This window comes from Pseudogymnoascus destructans, assembly GCF_001641265.1.
Source record: "Pseudogymnoascus destructans isolate 20631-21 unplaced genomic scaffold scaffold_4, whole genome shotgun sequence".
NCBI lineage: Eukaryota > Fungi > Ascomycota > Leotiomycetes > Thelebolales > Thelebolaceae > Pseudogymnoascus > Pseudogymnoascus destructans.
In genome coordinates this window covers 533757-554305 of record NW_020167523.1, presented here as the reverse complement: position 1 = coordinate 554305, position 20549 = coordinate 533757, and the positions used below count along the sequence as shown (strand labels likewise).

The 20549-nt window shown below is 49.8% G+C and overlaps 7 protein-coding genes across 7 annotated transcripts; 3 read left to right on the top strand and 4 right to left on the bottom strand.

Annotated features, from left to right (window-relative positions):
• Window positions 1-544: 544 nt before the first annotated feature.
• LYS2 (putative NRPS-like protein biosynthetic cluster) lies at window positions 545-4063 on the bottom strand (the record flags this gene model as incomplete). The annotated part of the gene is made up of 1 exon (XM_024465583.1): window positions 545-4063. One exon carries the CDS (start codon window positions 4061-4063, stop codon window positions 545-547), a length of 3519 nt encoding a protein of 1172 aa, XP_024326745.1.
• A 549-nt stretch (window positions 4064-4612) lies between these two features.
• Window positions 4613-5125, top strand: VC83_01910 (uncharacterized protein; the record flags this gene model as incomplete). The annotated part of the gene is made up of 3 exons (XM_024465582.1): window positions 4613-4652; window positions 4863-4974; window positions 5026-5125. The coding sequence occupies 3 exons, from the start codon at window positions 4613-4615 to the stop codon at window positions 5123-5125; spliced, it is 252 nt and encodes an 83-aa protein (XP_024326744.1).
• A 633-nt stretch (window positions 5126-5758) lies between these two features.
• Window positions 5759-8045, bottom strand: VC83_01909 (uncharacterized protein; the record flags this gene model as incomplete). The annotated part of the gene is made up of 5 exons (XM_024465581.1): window positions 5759-6164; window positions 6213-7015; window positions 7063-7790; window positions 7841-7868; window positions 7917-8045. 5 exons carry the CDS (start codon window positions 8043-8045, stop codon window positions 5759-5761), a joined length of 2094 nt encoding a protein of 697 aa, XP_024326516.1.
• Window positions 8046-10481: 2436 nt separating this feature from the next.
• On the bottom strand, window positions 10482-10892 carry VC83_01908 (uncharacterized protein; the record flags this gene model as incomplete). The annotated part of the gene is made up of 1 exon (XM_024465580.1): window positions 10482-10892. One exon carries the CDS (start codon window positions 10890-10892, stop codon window positions 10482-10484), a length of 411 nt encoding a protein of 136 aa, XP_024326517.1.
• Window positions 10893-11955: 1063 nt separating this feature from the next.
• Window positions 11956-13066, bottom strand: VC83_01907 (uncharacterized protein; the record flags this gene model as incomplete). Its single annotated transcript, XM_024465579.1, has 5 exons — window positions 12795-13066; window positions 12608-12745; window positions 12398-12546; window positions 12096-12350; window positions 11956-12036 (listed from the first exon to the last, which is right to left on the bottom strand). The coding sequence occupies exons 2-5, from the start codon at window positions 12651-12653 to the stop codon at window positions 11956-11958; spliced, it is 531 nt and encodes a 176-aa protein (XP_024326522.1). The 5' UTR covers window positions 12654-12745; window positions 12795-13066.
• Window positions 13067-13625: 559 nt separating this feature from the next.
• VC83_01906 (uncharacterized protein) lies at window positions 13626-14236 on the top strand (the record flags this gene model as incomplete). Its single annotated transcript, XM_024465578.1, has 2 exons — window positions 13626-13967; window positions 14009-14236. The coding sequence occupies 2 exons, from the start codon at window positions 13626-13628 to the stop codon at window positions 14234-14236; spliced, it is 570 nt and encodes a 189-aa protein (XP_024326523.1).
• A 539-nt stretch (window positions 14237-14775) lies between these two features.
• On the top strand, window positions 14776-15090 carry VC83_01905 (uncharacterized protein; the record flags this gene model as incomplete). The annotated part of the gene is made up of 1 exon (XM_024465577.1): window positions 14776-15090. The coding sequence occupies one exon, from the start codon at window positions 14776-14778 to the stop codon at window positions 15088-15090; it is 315 nt and encodes a 104-aa protein (XP_024326524.1).
• Window positions 15091-20549: the final 5459 nt, after the last annotated feature.

Here is a 20549-nt window from a genome sequence, read left to right as displayed (position 1 = left end):
CCATCGCTTGCACATCAGCCTTGACTACGGAAAAGGGTGCTCTCGCATGTTTTTTGAGCTTTGGTAATATTATAGCTCCACTGCAACACACCAACGACGTAACTCGTCGATGTCGGACGAAATACTAACGAAATAAAAGACAGTACCTCGGGAAAACATTCCCGAGCTCGTATATCCTGAACGAGAGCCATCGAAGAATAAAGTAGAATTGCTGTATCTAGGTAAATTTGAAGATGCGGTGCTTCGCTCTGTGCCTGGTCTTCTGAGGACTCGGAAGAGCCCTTGCTGGTAAAAGAGATGATAAGCAGTGTCCATTTTATTATCTGGATATATTTACGAGACCTTTAGGTCCGTTCACAATTATTTTCCAAGAGCTAGAAGACTTCAGACATAAATCACCGTATTTTATTTCCTATTTTATTGCCATGACGCGAGTATAGGACATATAATCTTAATTCAATGAGATCATTTTTCCAGCGATGATTCCAGACCATCCCAGCCGCTCCCCCTTTAAACTTCCCGCAGGCTCAACTCCCTGAGCCACTTAAGCCGCTCCACCACGTCCTCCAATCTCGCCAATCTGCGCGGCATCGACCCCGATCTCCGGCAACGGCCTGCCCCTCTCCGACGGCTCGCTAATAAACTTAATCATAGCCAAATACCTCAAGAACCGTCCGATATCCTCTCTCCCAATACCATATCCAACTCCCTCATCCACACCAGTCCAGCGGTCCGCATCAGCCTTCAACACAGCCATCGCATTCCGATCATCCAGCTCCGGCGCCCTGGTCGTCGCTGGCAGGTCATCCATACAGAAATGGTACAGTGGCATCAGAGCGTGCTGCTCGAGATCCTTCTCAAGCGTACCGGCGGACACGAACTTCTCAAGCTCCGACTTCCATTCCGCGTAGCTGACTTCGGGGGTCTTGTAGCCGTAGTACTCGAGGATGGAGAGGTATTCGCTCATGCGCAGGCGGGGGTGAGCCGTCACGTGGACGACGTGGACGCCGTTTGGTAGGGGGTTAAATGCGGCAGCAACGACGACGCGCGCGACGTGGTTGACGGGCACGGCGTTGACGGTGTTGATTATGTGGGGACGTGCGGACAGCTGAATGCAGCCCTTGAGCATACGCACCAGGAAATCATCGATGTTGCAGACACCAGTCTCGGAGTCACCCAAGATATAACCTGGGCGGACAACGGAGCCGGAGAGACCGCGCTTCCCTGCCTCACGGACAAGTTGCTCAGATACCCACTTCGTTTGTCCGTATCCAGTGCCCAAGCCAGTCTTGCTGCCCATCATGTCGTCGGACTCAAGGATAGCTCCTTGACCTGTACGGATCATATCATCGGAGAGCTTGATGTAGGTATCTGTGTCGAGAACACTGGTGGAGCTGACGAAGGAGAACTGCTTGGGCTTGCCTTCGTTACAGAGCCTCAGCGCATCGACAGTCGAGATGACGTTTGCAGCCATCATATCTTGGTATCTCTTCACCCAGTGGACAGTGGCACCGTTGTGGATAACGACATCGACCTCATTTGCTAGAGTATTCCAGGACGCATCATCGATTCCAAGCTGGGGTTGGGCCAGGTCACCGACAACACAGCTGAGTCTCAACGCCCACTCATCTCTCCACAGGCCATAGCCGCGAAGCGAGCGCTGCAGACGATCAAGCGCACCTGCCAAATCCTTAGCACCTCGTACGTGTGCGATGAGCTTGACACTGCGGCGTGTCCGTGTGAGAATATCCTTGACCAGGTAAGAACCCAAGAAACCAGTAGCTCCTGTGAGGAAGACTGTAATGTTCTCCGAATCGGCAAGTGCTTGTGGATCTGCCGTCTGGAATTTGGCGGGCAGGTTGTGCGTCAGCTCTTCCAGGGACTTGGAGTAAGCAAGGTCGGTCTCTTCGGCTGCTGCGGCCTTGCCACTGCGTGCTTCTTCAATCTTCTTGTCCACCTCGGCACTGAACTCAGACAGGGTAGGGAACTTGTAGAGACTGTTAATAGACACCTCTGCGCCCATCTCCTTTCGGATGTTCAACAAGAACTGTTGTGCGAGAAGACTGTGTCCACCCAGGTCGAAAAAGCCATTGTCGCGTCTGATCGTCTTTGGGTTAAAGCCGCGAATAAGATCAGCCCATTTCTGGGCTACTGTCCGCTCAGTCTGCGTAAGAGACTCCCAGTTCTTCAAGTCCTCCTCGGATGCGTCTTCAGTGCGCTCCGCCACATCGGGGAACGGAAGGTTCGGCTTATCAACTTTGCCGTTAGGGTTCAGTGGAAGCTTGTTAAGAACGATGTATATCGTGGGGACTGCGTAAGCCGGCAGACGAGCCTTCAAATGGTCCCACACTTCGGTCGTCATTCTCCTGAACTTCTTGGCGTAGACAATCACGGTTCCCATCTCAGTTCCCTCGTCTTCAATATCTTCCACTCCGCTTGCAGCTAGCCAACGGCGCCATTCTGCCAGCTCTGGCACGATATAGCTGACCAGTGTCGGCTCCTCGTTACGATCCCTTCGAACAAGCGTCTTGCAATCCCGAATCAAGACGTTCTGGCTCAAGTTGCTGTCGATATCGTTCAGCTCAATACGGAAGCCACGGATCTTGACCTGGTCATCTGCACGACCTGTACACTCAACATCACCCGACTCCAAGTACCGTCCGAGATCACCTGTACGGTAGAGCCTATCTCTAGGCCCCTTGTAATACTGCCTCCACGGCTCGTTCTTGCTTACTTTCTTGTCCTTCTCTACCCACTTCTCATTATCAACGAACCAGTTCATCAAGAACCTCGTCTCGTTCAGAGTCTGATCCCCTAAATAGCCTTCGGCAAGACCGGCCGCGCGGACGTATAGCTCGCCGACCTCGCCAACCCCGCAAAGTTTATTTCGGTCCTCCCTGTTCACAACCAGGAGCTGGACATTCTCCATACCCTTTCCAGCTGGGACTGTGTCCTTGAGTTTCTCCAAGCAATCCGCATCCTTAGCGCGACTCGGAAGTTCATAGTAGCTGACTGCTCTCTGGGTCTCGGTGGTTCCGTACATGTTGATGATGTTGGCGTTGATAGCAAGTCGTCTTAGGGCGCGGCAGTCCCTGACCGTCAACACATCACCGACGAAGAAAACACGCTCTAAGGACGGGAATTCTGCCGTTGCACCTCCAACCAGAATCTGACCCATGGCCGGGGTGAGATGAGTAACCGTAGGCTTGTGTTCGCGCATCCACTCGGCAAGCTTCTCGTGCTGGATATCGTCCCTTGAAGGGACCAGCAATTGTGCACCCAGAAATAGCGGTGTGAAGATATCGCGCTGAATCGGGTCGTGAGCCAAACCAGAAAGCAGAGTAAACTTGCTCTCCGATGAAAGCTGGAAGCGCTCAGCCATCCAGCCAAAGTATCTGGTCAAACTGTAATGGCGGCCAAGGACACCCTTGGGCCGACCTTCACTTCCCGAGGTAAATGATAGTGTGGGGTTCGAATCCGGGCCCACGATCACATCAGGCGGCGTCGACGCATGCTCTCTAACGTTGTGGAATACATCCTTGCCATCAACCTCGCCTCCGGACAGAGTTCCATCGTTGAGAAGACGCAGCTCAGGAACCACAGTCTTGAGGTTAAGCTGCTCGTCGATATACTTCTGCACCACCGGGGCCAGCGGTCCATTCTCGTCAGTCGCACTGCCAATCTTGATCAGCGCACGCGGCTGCGAGACCTCGAGGTAAATCTGCTGCCTCGCCGGCGGGTATGCGGGGTCCAGGACTGCCATTGTCGCTCCGGCGGTCAAGGTGCCCATCAAACTAACAACGAGATCGACGGACCGGTGGGCCCAGATCATAACAACGTCGCAATTTGTGACGCCGGCCTCGCGGAGGTAGCGGGCGGTGATATTCGAGGCCTCGTAGATCTGGCGGTAGGTGAAGCGCCTCTCGGGGCTCGTGGATGATTTCGTCTCGAACACGCAGGTACGGTCTGGGTGTGACTCAGCGGCAGCGCGGAAGCGCTCGTGGATTGAGCCGACATAACCGGACCAGTCGAGGTCGATGGTCGGATCAGGTAATTGATCCATAGGGGCGGTAGTATCCCTATACTATTTGGTTGATTTCGGAGGTTGAGAAGGTGAGAATGGTGAGTCAATGACGAGGGAAAGAATTACAATGTTGAGGTTTCGTTAATAAATTTGGGGCAGGGCTCTCCGACAGCGGGAGGGGTCGAAAGTTGCGACGCTAAAACCAACGCGGGGTGATGTCACACAAGCATTGTCCCACTCATATCGATACACGTCCCAAGTGTTGAAGGAAAAAAAACACAAAATATGTGAATATAACCATTATAATTATAACCACAATCCTTCAATCGCTCTCTACTTGTCACTAACTCGACTATTATAGGACAATCACTCGCAAGCGTGAGCAACGATCTAGATTAAAGGGCGTGCAGGTGCAGGGATATCCAGCTGGTGGTGCCTACGACCCCTCATCGCTACCCCGCCATACCACATATGAGAAAGTTATATATCCTTCTCAACCCTAATTTTTCTCTCTCCATATCATCTCAACCTTCCTGCCTTCCACCCCATCTCAAAACTCACCTCACCTAACCCCCCCAACCCACCAAGATGGCCTGCTGCACCCTCCCCTCCATCCACCCCCACACCCGTGGGTGCTATTGGGTATTGTTTTGGTGGGAGGTACGTGATGCGATTGCCTGCGGAGGGTAAGATCGAGGCGGGCGTGGTGAATCACCCGAGTTTTTTTACTTTGGACGAGGTGTCAGCGTTGGGCCGGCCAGCTGGGGATAAGTCGGAGAAAGGGGAGGCGGATGGGAAAAAGTCAAGGTCTGGAAACCACTTGCTATCTTTTCCGCAGAGGAGGATGATATTCTGCCCGAGGAGAAGAGGAAGGCTACGGAGGATAGGTTGAAGGAAGGTGGGGTGATGTGGATGTGTACCACGTATGCGGGCACTCTCCATGGCTTCAGGTACGCCCCAGTCAGCGCCTTCCTCATCGCGTGAGAAATAACAAAGAGCAGCGTGCGCGGTGATCTCAGCGATCCAGTTGTCAAATTTGCGAGGGATAGCGCGTTAGACGGGGCAGTGAAGTGGTTCAATGAGTATCTTCCCTCTTCTTAAATTTAGGAGTAAGGCGAGAGTGAGTGGCTCAAGCGCTCTATTCTGACGCCAGCAACTATGGTGGCATCCGCCCTTTATAATCATAATTAATGCACGCTCGCCACGAGCTTTACGCATACTTTCCAAAACTCAAGCAACTTTCCAGTCTTCGCACAAAAATCCTCAACCCTTGGAGAGTGTCGTGTACTTTTTGCCCCCGAAATCTTTTCCTATCCTTTGGAAGGAAATCCGCTCCCTGATATCCCTGGGCCCAAAACGACCCTGCAGTCCCAATATATATATCCTTTACCCATCCGTCGTGGCCTATATGGCAGTTTTCTTATCGACCCAGTATTATTGTAACCGTTGTCGCGGTTGCCCAGGCTATTTTATTAGTCGTTATCGTCGATATTACCTTCTGTCTTGGTTCCGATATTGCCAAGAGTCTTCGCATCTTGTTGCCACTGCATCTTAACCAATACTACACGTCCATCGTAACCAAAACCGCAACCGCTTCCAATTGGAACATATATCCATGTGGCTTTCTCCCTTGGGATAAGGGCTATATGCTGAATCTGGCACACTGCAGAATAAAACCCTTCCGGGATCAGCACTCTGATGTATCGCAACTGCTGTCCAGATTGCCCTATAGGCTTATGATGGCCTGTATTCGTTGGGATCTTGCATCAGGAAGCCTTCGATGCCAAACCATTGCTGTTGAGAATTGGGCGGTGCGTTATGATCCTCTGTCCCTGTCGTATATGCACTGATATAATTAGGCTGTATCCACTCCGGACTATTGCTGTCTGCCAGAGCCGAGTCCGACGGCGTTGATTTCGACTTGTCATCTTCGAGATTAAGGGAGCCAAATAGGACCTTCATATCGCGCAGATCTTCCGTCACCTCGTCGCGCGGCGTCGACGTGCGCTCCTCGACGAAGCTTCGAATCGAGCGGATGGTCGGTGGGTAGTTCTCGCCGTTCGGGAGCCACCATTGCATGCACGTCGGATCCTGGAATAACTCAGATATGCGTTCGCGGAATGTAACGGGGTAGATGTATCTATCAAAAGTCAGTGTCCATCTCCGCGTGAAGACAGGGTTCTCTTACCCGTTCGATTCCACCACCGTGAATTTCCTCCGCAGCCAGTTCATGTGACGCTGGTCGCGGGGAAGTGCGATGGCTGCAATCCCGAGGCTGGCCAGGCAAGACAGGATGGCGCCCTTGGGGCTTCGTGGCCAGTATTCGACGGCTTCGAACATTTGGCAGATTTGGAATGCGGGGATAAATACCTCCTCGTCCTTCGTCTGGATTTGCAGGATTTGGGCGGTCTGGACCAGTCGCATCAAATCCAGCGCATATATATCGAGCTTGCAAATGTTGATGGGCCAGAGGACGCCCTCTTGGATGAGTCCTGGCTCATAGGGGTTCACAATATCTTCCGGGTCTAGAGGTCGTGCACCAGTGAAATCTGTGACTTTATACCTCGAGTCGTGGAGCGCCGGATCCATGTTGGGTATGGATTCTCGGATCCTCTTTGCGATCATCTCGTTCTCAAAATTGAATTGCTCAATGCTGATCTCGCCTTTGCTTATTTTCGCAAACAGGACCGACATTTCCATAGCTATGATATTGATTTTTGAAGCCGTCTCATCGATTTTCCAGAGGATATTGTCTGGCTCCGTCTGGACTTTGTGGGTGTAGAATTGCAGCTTGACTGTAAACCATTCTTGGGAAAGCACGGTTTTGAAGCCGCCTATAAGGCCCGCGAATACGTCGAATCGGGCATACCAGCCGAGCAGCACCCGGTTGAGATCCGTCGCCATGGCAGTTTGAGGCGTCATGAGACTGGTCAAAATAGAATATGCGGCTTTTTGGTGACTCAGAAGATTTACCCAGTCTCCTAGATATTCCTACACATTTGTTAGCCTTGTTTCGTCTTAGGGACAGCAATCGTTACCTCTATGGTTGCGAGTTGCAAAATGCAATACATTGTATGAACATTTCTCCCTTCGCCTCGCCTCAGCGACTTCAATAGAAGCTGAACAGATTTGTTGTAGTACTGTAGGAAGTCCTGTATCTTCCCTTCTGGATTGTGGAGCGTGCGCTGAAACGCGGAAAATCCAACAACAGCATACAACAGCGACTTATTCCGCAGTGCTGCTTGTAAAAATGTCGTGTGGAAGAAATTCCCTGCATCCTTCTTGAAATAATAGTGGTGATGGGTGACATTCGCGACGAAATATTCGAGATAGAACTGTAGATCGCGGGGCAGGCCTGACCAGTCAGGCTTGCCTCCGTCATTGGTCGGGGGGAGACGAGAAGGCTTCGCCAGCCTCTGATCAGCTTTATGCAGGTGAGCATTATATCCTATGGATCCTTCGGTAGATGGGGAGGGCGAACTGCCTTTATCTTGCACCAGAGATGGCGTCTCGGAGCTTAAACGGCTATGACTTTGTTGTTGTAGTGTATGGGTTGAATTAGCGAGTGTGTTCCTGCTTTGACTTGCATCGAATAGGTCCTCATCTTCGTTCTGTATGGACTCGAGGCGGTCTACATCAACCTCATCGTCGTATTCGTCGGATGGTGGCGTTAGACTTGACTGGCCAGCCTTTGAGCTGCCGGCGCTGCCAGTCTTTGATGACGTTGTTTCCGGATAGGAGCATTCTCTCGAGCCTTTCTTACATCCTGCACAGTTCAGCTTCCAATTCCTGAGTAGTGAGTCCTAAGCAACTTACTCTCGCATGTGGGGCGGCCTTCGTCGCACTACATGTGGTCAGCATCAGAACTGGAGAATGGTATACGAGTTCATACTTTTACACGTCTATTCCTACAGGTAAAGCATCCTGATCTCGTCCTCCTATGCTTCACATGGTCGGCTCCCGGCGCTGGTCGTCGTTGATGTCGCCCCGGTTTCGCGCCGGTCATCTCCACGCTCTGCATCCAGTAGGCTGGTATAGGTCGTCCTACGTGTGAACTGGCCGAGCTGGGCTTGGTGGACCGGTAGGGTTGGCTTGGCGCGCGTTCGAGCGTTAAGCCAAGCTCCTCTAGTATCCACGAATATCGTACTCTAGAAGCTGTAGTCGGTAACTCTGATCATTGATTTCTCGGCCACTTGAAACGGGATAGGTAGGACTGTATAGCCCCGCATGAGCGTCTAGCTCGTTGTAAAGGGTAACGAATTGGTGTGATATGCGCCTTGATGCCGTGGGAGGTTGCAGGAGCAGGTGGCAGTCTATACGTAGATGAGTGCCGGCGGGTTTGAGTTTGGATGAATGCGGGATATTATAACGAATGACAGCACAACGAGACTTCTAAACCGGTGGTAAATGTATGATCACAGTCAGAGATGGAACGAAAGTGGGGCAAGGCGTCGAGCGTTGCAAGAACAAAGCACACAGATGAGGCACTGTCGGTTGCTCAATGATATGATGGCCGGTTGCTGGAATGGAGGCCAGATGCGCGCAGTGACGATCGATGCGAGGCTTACGGTGAAGCTGCGAACTGATCCGGAAGAAATTAAATGTGTCTGCGCTTAGCCGCGAGGTTACAGCCGCGAGGTTGTAGTGAAGTGCACAAGGTATTTGTTCCCCGAAGGCAAGTCGCGCTCGACAAACAAACAGCGATACCAGGGCTCCCAACAACTGATTATGCGGGGTAATAAAGCAAAGTATATTTGTAATTGTAATGATAATTGTTCGTAGAGGATGGTATTTCGACGCGACAGAAGTTTTCGAGCACAGGCGGGTTGCGATGACGGGGCGCAGAAAACTGACGAGGTAGATATGGATGGAGATAACCGGCCCGGCTCCGCGTCGCGATTGAGCCGGGAGAGCTTTTGGTTGAAGGCGCTAGCGCATTGATTGGGATACAGGATTGTGCTGACAGCTGTTAGCTTGTGGCCAAACATCAGAAGAAGCGATGAATAGTACGGTTCAGTGTTGCCCAAGGGATCGGGAGTGGGAAACTAGCAGCAAACAGAGGTCGTCGAGATGCAGAGACGAAATTATTTCAAGGCGGCGCAAGGGTAGCTGAGTCCTCGGTGGGACGAGCAAACAGCACCAAAGTTTAGCAACGGCGGTAGTTGAGTACTCGGTGGGACGAGCAAACAACACCAAGGTTTAGCAACGATAACGTCGTCGTAGTAGCGCGACGATCAGATTGCGGGCTAGGGGGTCATGCCGTCAGCGGTGGGATTGTTTGGTGGAAGGAGGAGGAGGGGAATGGAGGGAAGGGAAGGGAAGGGAAGGAAAGGAAAGGGGGAGGGAGGAAGGAAGGGAAGGAAGGGAAGGAAGGGAAGGAAGGGGGAAATTAATTTGGGTGGATGGAATTGGCTCACGGTGGGACAAAACCCACATGCCTAAGTTCCCCGTTTTATGATCACCGCCGGCCGCTGGTTATATTCCTCCCATCTGTCGATATGACTGGTAGCCTATCTGTTAGTCTGGACACCTCCTGTCGGCCGGTATGCTAGGATCGAGCTTAATCTCCGTCGTCAAGCCCTGGTCCTTGCATGGCCCCTCCCCCCAGCGATCGCTCTGGCTTTCTCCGCGATTCCGCAGTACGCCTATCCAAGGTTTCAGAATTAGACAAAGCCAATATGTGATACATTCCCCCATCCCATATCTATTATGGTATAGGTAACTTATAACTTACACAAAAAGGATAACTCGGTCCAAAATACGCCATCCGCGCAAGCCACTCGCACCGGGCCCCTGCTTCTCGCCCCTTCTCGCCCCTTCTCGCCCCCCGAGACAAAGACAGAGACAGAGACCCCATCATTATTAGTACCAAAACGGAAGAAGAGAGATGACGAGGATGAAACCAGCAATAACGGAAACCCTTCAAAACGCTCCAGTCGTGCTTTCCTTCAGAAAGAAGGTTTAAACCTTGCTTGTCTTTTCCACAAACACAAACCCTGGAAGTATAACCATGGCATTCTCCGCTTTCGAACATGCTCTACTACTCCCTTCGATGCTATTTTCCGTTTGAAGTAGGTTAGTGTGGCCATTCTGGGCTCGTCCTAATTTATAGCAGGGAACATCTCGCAGGGTTCACCCTCCTCCTCTCAACCAATATCTGCCACCTTGAGCAACAGAAGAGATACTTCATAAACCAATCGTCACAGTGCCCAGCTCGGCCCTTGTTGGAAATTCGAGACTCCCCTCCGATCTGTGGCAATGCAGCCCGAAGAAAACGCTTTTAACACCCCATCCAGCCCCCGTAATACAGGTAAGAAAATGCGGTCGACACCTCATTCAACACCCTCCCCAAACTTCCGTGCTCCAGTTCGTCACTCGTAATAATTCTAGCCGTCTAATATCTTGTTACAAAGCTGATCAGCTTCGCGATTTTCTTCCCTCGGGACCCAGCAGTACTTCACCTCCCCGAAGCTTCGAAGTTTGGTGTCGACCTGATGAGCTGATGAGCTTGTCTGGTGAGGTCCTGATTCAACACGGGTAACCCTTCAGAAGTGCGCCATCCGTTCCCAAGCCATACGTGTTTCCAGTCGGTCATGCAATTAACCGCCGCGTATCTGGAATCGGAGTGTATTTTGATGTCTATGGAGGGGCGATTCTGCAGATCGGAGTTCCTGTTGATGGCCATAACTAGGCCCCGGATGATAGCCATCAGCTCGGCCCGCTGGTTTGTTGGACGCGAATCCTGCGGTATAAAGTCCCCGTAGGAATTGATTACTGCACCGGTCCTTGACTTTACCACCACGGCGGCTGCACCGTAGGCTCCTGGTGTCCCATTTTCTCGGCACCCTCCGTCAACATAGATTTTCATAAAGAATCATAATGGTGATGCTGGTTGAACAATTACATCAATGGTGCCTTTGGTCTTGATGAGCTTGGACTTACGGGCGCTTCTATCTTTCGAGCGCGAAACTTTTGGAGGTTGATAAATGTCAGGAGAAATCCATGCATGTTCCGTGTGCGAGGCCCGTTTGTTGCGGCAAGGTGCGAGTTGAATGCCCAACAATGTATGTACTAAAGATGCAGGAGCTAGGGACTTCAATACATTGTAATATTGTATTTTCAACGCAATATGCTCGGTAAATGTAATAATTGTAAAAACAATCCATCTGAGTACTTGGTATTTATTTGCGTACAAATCAAAGCATCTATCGCACTGCGCCCCCATCCCGTTTCTAAATAATCGCAATTATCACATAACGTTTTTCACGTGCGAGTTGCCCATACAAGCGAGTTGCCCACCCCATTTTACACCTAAAATCATGAATTTTGTAACTAAATATCTCAACAACTATTTAGTAGTAAACTATAAAAATGTATATTTAGCCTTTTATAAGCATTTAAAGTGTCTTATTTGAATTTTAAAGCAATTAGGCTTATAGTCATTAAGATATTAAGACTTAGGTCTAAAGTGGGGGCCAAAATTTAGTATCTTAATGACTATAAGCCTAATTGCTTTAAAATTCAAATAAGACACTTTAAATGCTTATAAAAGGCTAAATATACATTTTTATAGTTTACTACTAAATAGTTGTTGAGATATTTAGTTACAAAATTCATGATTTTAGGTGTAAAATGGGGTGGGCAACTCGCTTGTATGGGCAACTCGCATGTGAAATATCGTTATCCCAAATGTGATAATCACCCCTGTAGCAAGCCACATGTGGCTGGTGACACACTCTCTTGTGATATGTCTGCACTTGTCCACGCAAGAATATGCAGCTCTTCAGTGCGTCTTTGTGGATAAACCAGCTTTCCAGCCAGGCCACGTCCAAATCTCGTTGGGTGATATTCGGCTTCATCAATGCTCTAGTCTCTCAGTCTCTCTCTACCTTGAATATGGGTCAATAAGGCGCAAATGCTGTGACATCCGCTCAAGCTCCGGCCAACCGCTCCTTAGTATATCCCCCTCCGAAGTCTCCCACGTATTCAACCATTTCCTTCTCCGCCTCGGCCTTCACTGAGGGGTCAGTAGTTCCAATCCACGCCGCCTGGAAACAGAGCATCATGTAACTAGCTCCAAGAGGTTTGAATCTCTTCCCGTCCTTGCGAGAGCCATAATTCCGCTTGAAAATGAATTCAAATCAGATATGAGCTCTGTGTCTTCGGTGTCGAGAGCGCCGAGGACGCAGCCGAGGATGGTACCAACGGTAAGGGCAAAAGTGTATAATCGCTGGACGAGATAATAAGTCTGCGCATCAAACGCTAACCGCGTAATATCTTTGTCGGTGGGTATCATAGATACCAGATACTCCCACCGACGCGAAGGCTGTCGACGAATTAGTCCTTAATTCGTCGACAGCCTTCGCGTATTACCCCTTCGAAGAAGTTACCGTGCCGAATCATAGCCGTGACTTGCGAGACATAACGCATCATCTTTCCTGGAAAGCTGCCTTCATCAATATGGTTGTCGACGAGAGTCTTCCATTCCGAGGGAGTAAACTGAATTCTGGGATTGAAAAGTCCTTCGAAAATCTTAGACCGAACTTAGCTAATGTGCAAAGAATTTTATACTGGGTATCTTACCACTGGCGTTCGTGGGAGAGATGCAGTTTGGATTCAAACTCATCATTGGGGGTCATAATATCTTCGTGCCTTCTTCAGTATTTGTGGTGCACCCTCGCAGTGACCAGTCCAGCCCATATCAGTCATGCCATGAAAACCCTGAAAGTGTCAATAGAGCGTTGTTTAGATTGTAGTCTATATAGATCACCTGGCATATCAGCAGCAGCATCACTGCACATAGTGTCTCTGATGAGCAGGCTTTGACAGGGTCGTCCAAATAAAATCGGAGCGTGCGGAGCACGGCCGAGTATTTCACCAAGGCTTCGGGGAGAGCTCGTTTATGCAAACAGTAACTCGAATATGCTGCTGTCAATGCCTTGACAAGTCCAATGCTTCGTTCCTCCCAAGGCGTGCGGGAATATTGCAGAAATTCTCCGTACCAATAAACAAGGTTGAACCTCATAGCAGTGGACGTTGTCATCGTACCAACAAATTCATACCTTTGTATTAACCGGACAGAAAACTAACCCTTTCTGTCCCTATGTGCCGCCGTCATCTATATTGTGCCGCCGTCATCTATATTATGCCTCAACCTCCTACGAATATCGACGTGGAGTGACGATAGTATATGCTCAGGTCGGCTAGGGCTGGGTGAAATACCACATTAGAGTTAATAGTGTATATATACTCTGAGCAGCGCCCAGATCTATGAATGCAGAACAACAACACTCAATCTTCAGATCATTCTCTTACCACTCCTTTTTTTCTGTCAGTTACCAAGTGCTACAACACCGTGTAAGCACGGCACTCAACGATGTCGTCCACCCATATGACCCTAGCCATGTTCTCCCAGCTGTATTCGCTGCATTGGTCGGCATATCTTTGATTATACATACATGGCAAAATTTGTTAGTCGTCCTGTTGCTCCATTCTATCAAAACCGCAGTAGCTAACATTTCCATCTTTGCAGCCACTACCACTACTGGAAGGTCACGCTTTTCTGTTCTATGGCGGCACTGTCTTTATCGCGGGATGGATAATGCGGATTGCCTCATCCTATGATCCAGGAAACATAAAACTCTTTATCGCCCAAACTTGTCTCGTCCTCGCCGGTCCTCCGATATACTCAGCAGCCGAATACAACGTCCTTGGTCGACTCAGGCACTATACGCCAATGCACTCACCTATCAACCCGAGCCGCGTTCTTTACTTCTTCATCTATGTGGGTGCAGCAGTTGAAAGTCTGACGGCTGTCGGCACGGTGCGACTCTCAGCGGCGAACGGCGATATGGATCTGCTGAAGAACGGAGAGACCTTTATCTCCATCGCTCTCGTGCTCCAGGGTGTTGTGGAGTGCCTGTTCATGGGCTTTGTTGCTCTAGTACACATCCGCTGCGCACGCGCCAAAATGCTCACGCCTAGGTGCCCACCATCTGCATCATGCTTTACGGCACCTCGGCGCTGGTCTTGCTGCGCTGCATCTTCCGTGCCATCGAAAGCTTCAGCAATCTCAGCGTCATATCTTCGGGGACTTGTGATGGAACCTGCCAAGCTGTCCTGAGACACGAGTGGTACATCTACGCATTCGAAGCGGCACCTATGGTTCTATACACATACTGGCAGAAGCGATGCCCCACGTGCGAGAAATGAGAGGAAGTGTTGTAATTGGGCACGTGACCTGGGCCACTTTACTATAAATTCAGGCAGCTACATACTCCGTACTTGGAACAATACACACGTTACTAAATAGTTATTGTTGAATCCTCGGCCCGGAAGCAGGGATCAGGGCCCTGATACCGAAGCTGTGTCAGCCAGCTTCGTGATCCTCCGGATCCTGGATCTTCCGATTCTAAAGCTTCGATTCTGAAGCTCCAGGGAACGAACTGTAACCAGGAGGGTTTTAAAATCCGAACCACGAATAGGCACACCCGTAACAGTATATATAGTACTTAGAATAGCTTCAATTATAAAAAACATGCATTATAAAATTATCACTTCGGGCCCTACTGCTTCGTGACTGTATTTTCGGCTTATATTCTCTACCTACTGCCCTACGGATATTGTCCAACAGGTTATGAGCCCGGGATCAGTGCAGAGATCTTATAACCAAAATATCGATCAATTGAAGCATCGAAGCTTCCAAACCGTCGCATCGATACTGTCGTCGCCAGCAGCATCACTGGCCTAGAATGACGACAGAGCATCTGCTCACTACCCTGAAGAGCCATGAGAAGCTCAAAGGCAGCGCCAACTTCCTATCATGGAAGCGACGAATTGAACAGACACTAGCCCAGGCGGGCGTCATCGAATACGCTCTCGGCGTGGAAAAAGGGGTAAAGCCCACGGCGGCCAATCCAAACGAAGAACTAGGCATCGGCAATAAATCAGAGCCCTTTATCATATGGTTTACGGGCAATGCCCAGGCCTATTCGATCATCGAAGCCACCTGTAGCTCTGATACTCTAGACACGATCAGAGTGACAGTCAATGCTGCTGAAGCCTGAATACTGCTCGAAAACCGGTACAAAGGAAAGGCCAATTACATCTTGATGCAGGCCTTCGATGACTGGTATACCCTGACGCTTGATCCAGAAGATGTCGCTACATTCAATATCCGGCTCAAAAATATAAACTCGCAGCTCAAAGGAGCAGGACTTGAAGTCCCAGCGGCCATGTCGATGCTGCATTACCTGAATGCTGTCCAGGCTACGTTTCCTACCTGGGCGGACAAATACAGGGGCAAAATGAGAAAATATGAGCTGGGAAAGATGCCAACGATCAGTAATCTAGATGACCTAATGGACAGGCTTCTAGAAGAAAGCCGCTCGAGACTCGTCGCTGACGAAAGAGCTGTCGCTCTATATGGGAACCAACCCCCAAAAACGGGTGGGAAAAACGGCGGCAGGGGCGGAAATTGTGGAGGCAGCCGTGGCGGCAGAAGCAGAATAGGGGCTCAGAATGAACCCAGAATTAAAGAGCTCTGCGCCCATTGCGAAAAGCCTAACCACAGCGAGGATAAATGCTGGATAAAATATCCAAAGCTCATGCCTGAGCATATCAAAAAGCTTATCGCCGACCGGAAAAAGGAAGCCGTCGCCCTGATCGCAGCTTTTGTGTCAATCGGAGCCATTAAACAGCCCGACTGGATACTCGATTCCGGCGCCAGCCACCATATGACGCATGATCGCTCTATATTTGAGAGCTACACCGTCAATGAGAGCCAGGAGCTAACCATCGAAACTGCTGGAGGCATGACTCGGGCCGCTGGAGTTGGAACTATCCGGCTCACGATTCTGGATGATACGGGCTGTAAAACGGAGGCACTCTTGGAACAGGTTTATCACTTGCCAGAGCTATCCATAAACTTGTTCTCGGCGACCAGAGTTCGAAAGAAGGGCTATTATATCGATGGCCTTTCGCAGACTCTCAAAAATGAGAGGAACGGCGCAGTATTATGTGCCTTTACAACGATCGATTCTCAAATGAGAATACGGACCGAAAAAACGACCCAACGAGCCTTTGCCGCTAGCCTTAGAACTCCACAATCGATGGAGCTATGGCATCGGCGATTAGGGCATCTTGGAGTTGAAAATATTGTTCGCACAGCAGATGCAACGACGGGAATCGCTCTTCAAAACCCCCATGAGGATCATTCGGCTAGATCCACAACTAAAGACCAGGAAAAGGGGCTTTGCTGCTCATGTGTCATGGCCAAATCGCTCAAGACCCAGTCTAAAAAGCCACAAGCTCGAGCAGAACATCCTTTCGATCGGATACATATCGATGTGATCGGCCCAATCACTCCACGTGGCATCGATGGTTCCCAATGGGGCATTATCAAAACCGACGATTGCACTAGAGCTCGATGGGCAAGACCGCTCCAGAAAAAAGGCGATGCCCATATAGCGATCGTTGAATTCTGCGAACTCATAAATACCCAATATGGGCAATATCCAAAGGCCTTACGTCTCGATAATGGCCGGGAATATGGTGGAGGAGCCCTCATAGCGTACTGCGCAAAAAAGGGGGTCACGATTGAATACACAGTCCCATACACCCCTGAGCAAGACGGAGTCTCTGAACGATCAAACAGGACCATCATCGATAAAACTAGGACGATTATCACAGAAATAATTGCCCTAAAGGCTTCTCTTAACATTGCCGAGATCAACGATGATAAAATTAAAGGCCTTATGGCCAGAGATTATGAGAACGGCCGTGTACATCACTAACAGAACTGCTACTCGGGGCACTAGAATCACCCCTTTTGAAGCCATGAGCGAATTTAAAGGGCAGCCTACAAAGCCAGATATGGCCCATCTACGAGTTATTGGAAGCAAGGCATATTATCACTTGCACAAAGAAAAAAGGACCAGGAGCGCCAAGTTTAGCGCCAGAGCTCGCATGGGAATACTCATCGGATACGAAGGCAATTCCATTTATAGGATCTACGACCTAGAAAAAGGAATCATTCGATCATCTGCTGTGGTCTTCGAAGAAGTTGGAACACTAGCAGATGACACCAGAATCACCATCGAAACGATTGATGCTGATCTAGCCGATACTCTTATATTTGAGAAAAAAGATGAGCCTCCCACATCAGGGGCGACTCCTAGCGATGACGATGCGGAGACCCAAGCTCCTAGTAATGATAATTCCAGGAGTCAAACCCCTGAAGCCCTTGACGAAGAGCTTCATCGACAACTCCATGGACTAATAACGCCTGCGACAAATGCCCAACGAGGGGCAGACGAAACTGTCAATCGACGCCCAGAGCGTATTAGACAGCCGCCGAAGCTCCAAGGCAAAGGAAGCCTTGAAAGAAATTATCAGAGCCACTGGGCTCTCGATTAACGGCATTGGGCATTCCTCTGCGAAAGCGTATCAGCTTTCAATGCTCATATATCGCCTCGAAAAACCCTGGAACCAACGACCTACAAGCAGGCGATGGCAAGCCCAGAAAGCCATGACTGGCGAATAGTCATGGCAGTCGAATATGACGCCCTCATTGCTAACGATACATGGGACGAATTGGAGCCTCCTGAAGGCACTCATATTATTAAGGGGCGATGGGTCTTTGCCATCAAATGGGTATGTGGAATCGTGGAGCGATTCAAAGCTCGCTGGGTAGCCAAAGGCTTTGAGCAATTAAAAGGGGTCGACTATGATCAAACCTTTGCCTCAGTAGCTAAAAGCACGGCGATCCGGATCCTGATGGCACTCGCAGCATATTATGATTGGGATATTGAGCAAATGGACGCAGTCACAGCGTTCCTGAACAGTCACCTCGAAGAAACTGTTTGGATCCAAATGCCAGTTGGATATGAGAATGGCTCCCGTGCCTGCCGCCTCAAAAAGGGACTCTACGGTTTAAAACAGGCCGCGAGACTATGGGCTAGAAATGTTAGGAAGCTGCTCTTAGAGCTTGGGTATTACCCATTGCCAGAAGATGACTGCATATATCGGCATCCAAAAAAGGGGGTATTCGTCGCCACCCACGTCGACGATTTTCTCATAATGGGACCTGACAGCGATGCGATTCAAGAGCTAAAGGATCAATTATCTAGCCGCTTCACAATGAAGGATTTAGGCCCATGCCAGACCTTCTTAGGCATCGAAATATCGAGGGATCGAGAGAATCGATCAATCCATTTGAGCCAGAAGAGCTATATCCAAAAGATCCTTAGAGTCTTCGGCATGGAAGCCGCTACTGAAAAGGATACCCCTATGGAAACCAACGCCTCCAAATTGCTTACTGCGAACACTGGGCAGGCCTTAGAAGTGGACACAAAGCTATTCCAGTCGATGATCGGATCGATCATGTATGCCATGATCCAAACCCGACCCGATGTCGCATTCGCAGTCTCATTCCTGAGCCGCCACCTTACAAACCCTACAGAGGCACATATAAAAGCTGCATACCGAATCCTGCGATACCTAGCTCACACGATTGGGCTCGGCATCACATATCACGCATCCAAAAAGGGGTTCTGGGGTTGCTCCGATTCGGATTGGGCAGGGGACATCGATACTAGATCATCTACATCTGGGTTCCTATTCTACTTCTACGGAGGAGTTATCACTTGGAAATCCGGACGGCAGAAGACAGTGGCACTGTCAAGCACTGAAGCCGAATACTACGGCCTCTCGAATGCTGCTAGAGAAGCACTCTGGCTTCGAAGCCTACTTCGAAGCCTAGAATACAACGAAGGCCTCGATCCGGTCGTGATCGAAGGCGATAACCAAGGAAGTCTGGCGCTGACCGAAAATCCGGAGCTGCACCAGCGAACGAAGCATATCGATATTAAACATCACTTCCTAAGACAGGAAGTTGAAGAAAAACGAATCGGGTTCTCATATATTGAGACTACGAAGCTTGCCGCCGACGGCCTGACGAAGCCCCTTTCTGGAGCTCGCCACGCCGAATTCCTCAGGCAGCTCGGCCTAGAGGATTGGAGCTCAAAATCACCAGCTTCAGGACCGAAGGGGCGTGTTGAATCCTCGGCCCGGAAGCAGGGATCAGGGCCCTGATACCGAAGCTGTGTCAGCCAGCTTCGTGATCCTCCGGATCCTGGATCTTCCGATTCTAAAGCTTCGATTCTGAAGCTCCAGGGAACGAACTGTAACCAGGAGGGTTTTAGGATCCGAACCACGAATAGGCACACCTGTAACAGTATATATAGTACTTAGAATAGCTTCAATTATAAAAAACATGCATTATAAAATTATCACTTCGGGCCCTACTGCTTCGTGACTGTATTTTCGGCTTATATTCTCTACCTACTGCCCTACGGATATTGTCCAACAGTTATGAGCCTAGAGTAACTCTAACACGCATTTTAAACACTTAAAAGCAATCGTATCGACCTAAAACCCCTCCTAGGAGTTAATAACCATTATTATAGTAACGTTATAGATGGTACTCGGTGGTTTGTCCACCGAGTAGGAATAGTCCTTATAAGCCTGAAAGACTAGAGCGAAGGCGTCATCACAAATTAATTATCACACAGCGCTAATTATCGCCACGAGAGGCACAATGCCAGGAGTAAAGCAACCGAGTCATGCTCATGGTTCCTAGCTATTTGGCAGCGAGGTTCAACTAAGCTAGGGACATAAAAGGGTAGCAAATATTCCCAACAGAGCGTCGTTGATTAAGCCCGAATATTACGCCGAGTGATAATCATCCGGGGATCGTAACGGAAGAAGCCACAGAGGTATAGCAACTTGCATATACATAAAGAAACATATTTCTCGAGCAGCTGAATGAGTCAGACCGACCTGAAAAAACGAGGCTTCTATTTCAAAACTAAATCTCGGCGACAACTGATCCCTGAGGAATCTTCGAAGCCTAGGTCGCCCCAACAACACATCCGCCACGCAACGCCCCTCGATCGAGTCCAGAACTCCCTTACAGTAATGGATCCGTAACCAAAAGCCCCATCAGTAGCCTAATTTGCCCGAAGAAGCGCCCTACGCTGGAGCTGCCCCAATGACACGGAGGAAGTTTCCGTCGTCAGCGCAACGGTCAATACTCGGACTGACCCGGGCTTACCAGATCTCTGGGTTCCATGGGTCCTCTCGATTTTCAATCATTAGCCTCACATGACAACTTCCGTTTGCAGCACCAGCACACGAGGTTTCGGGCGTTGACAAATAGGACGGGAAGGAGCACTCGAAGATTGACAAATCACTCACGCAAGGCAGGGAAAGAGCGAGAGTAACACAACGGCGGGTAGGTGTCAGATCCGGAGTTGAGACAGGGGGTGCATGACTAGCTGGTTCGCAATGCCAGGCATCATGTTGGATTGATGATCGGAACCTCATCAAATAAGAAAGAGAATCATGATGTGAGTAAAATGATGCCGAGACGAGAATCGACATGTGATGTGTTCTAGACGCATTGGAGGGGCTCGCCCTTGCGCGCTGAGTGGGAGCCTTGTCCAAGAACAAACCCGAGGCCCAC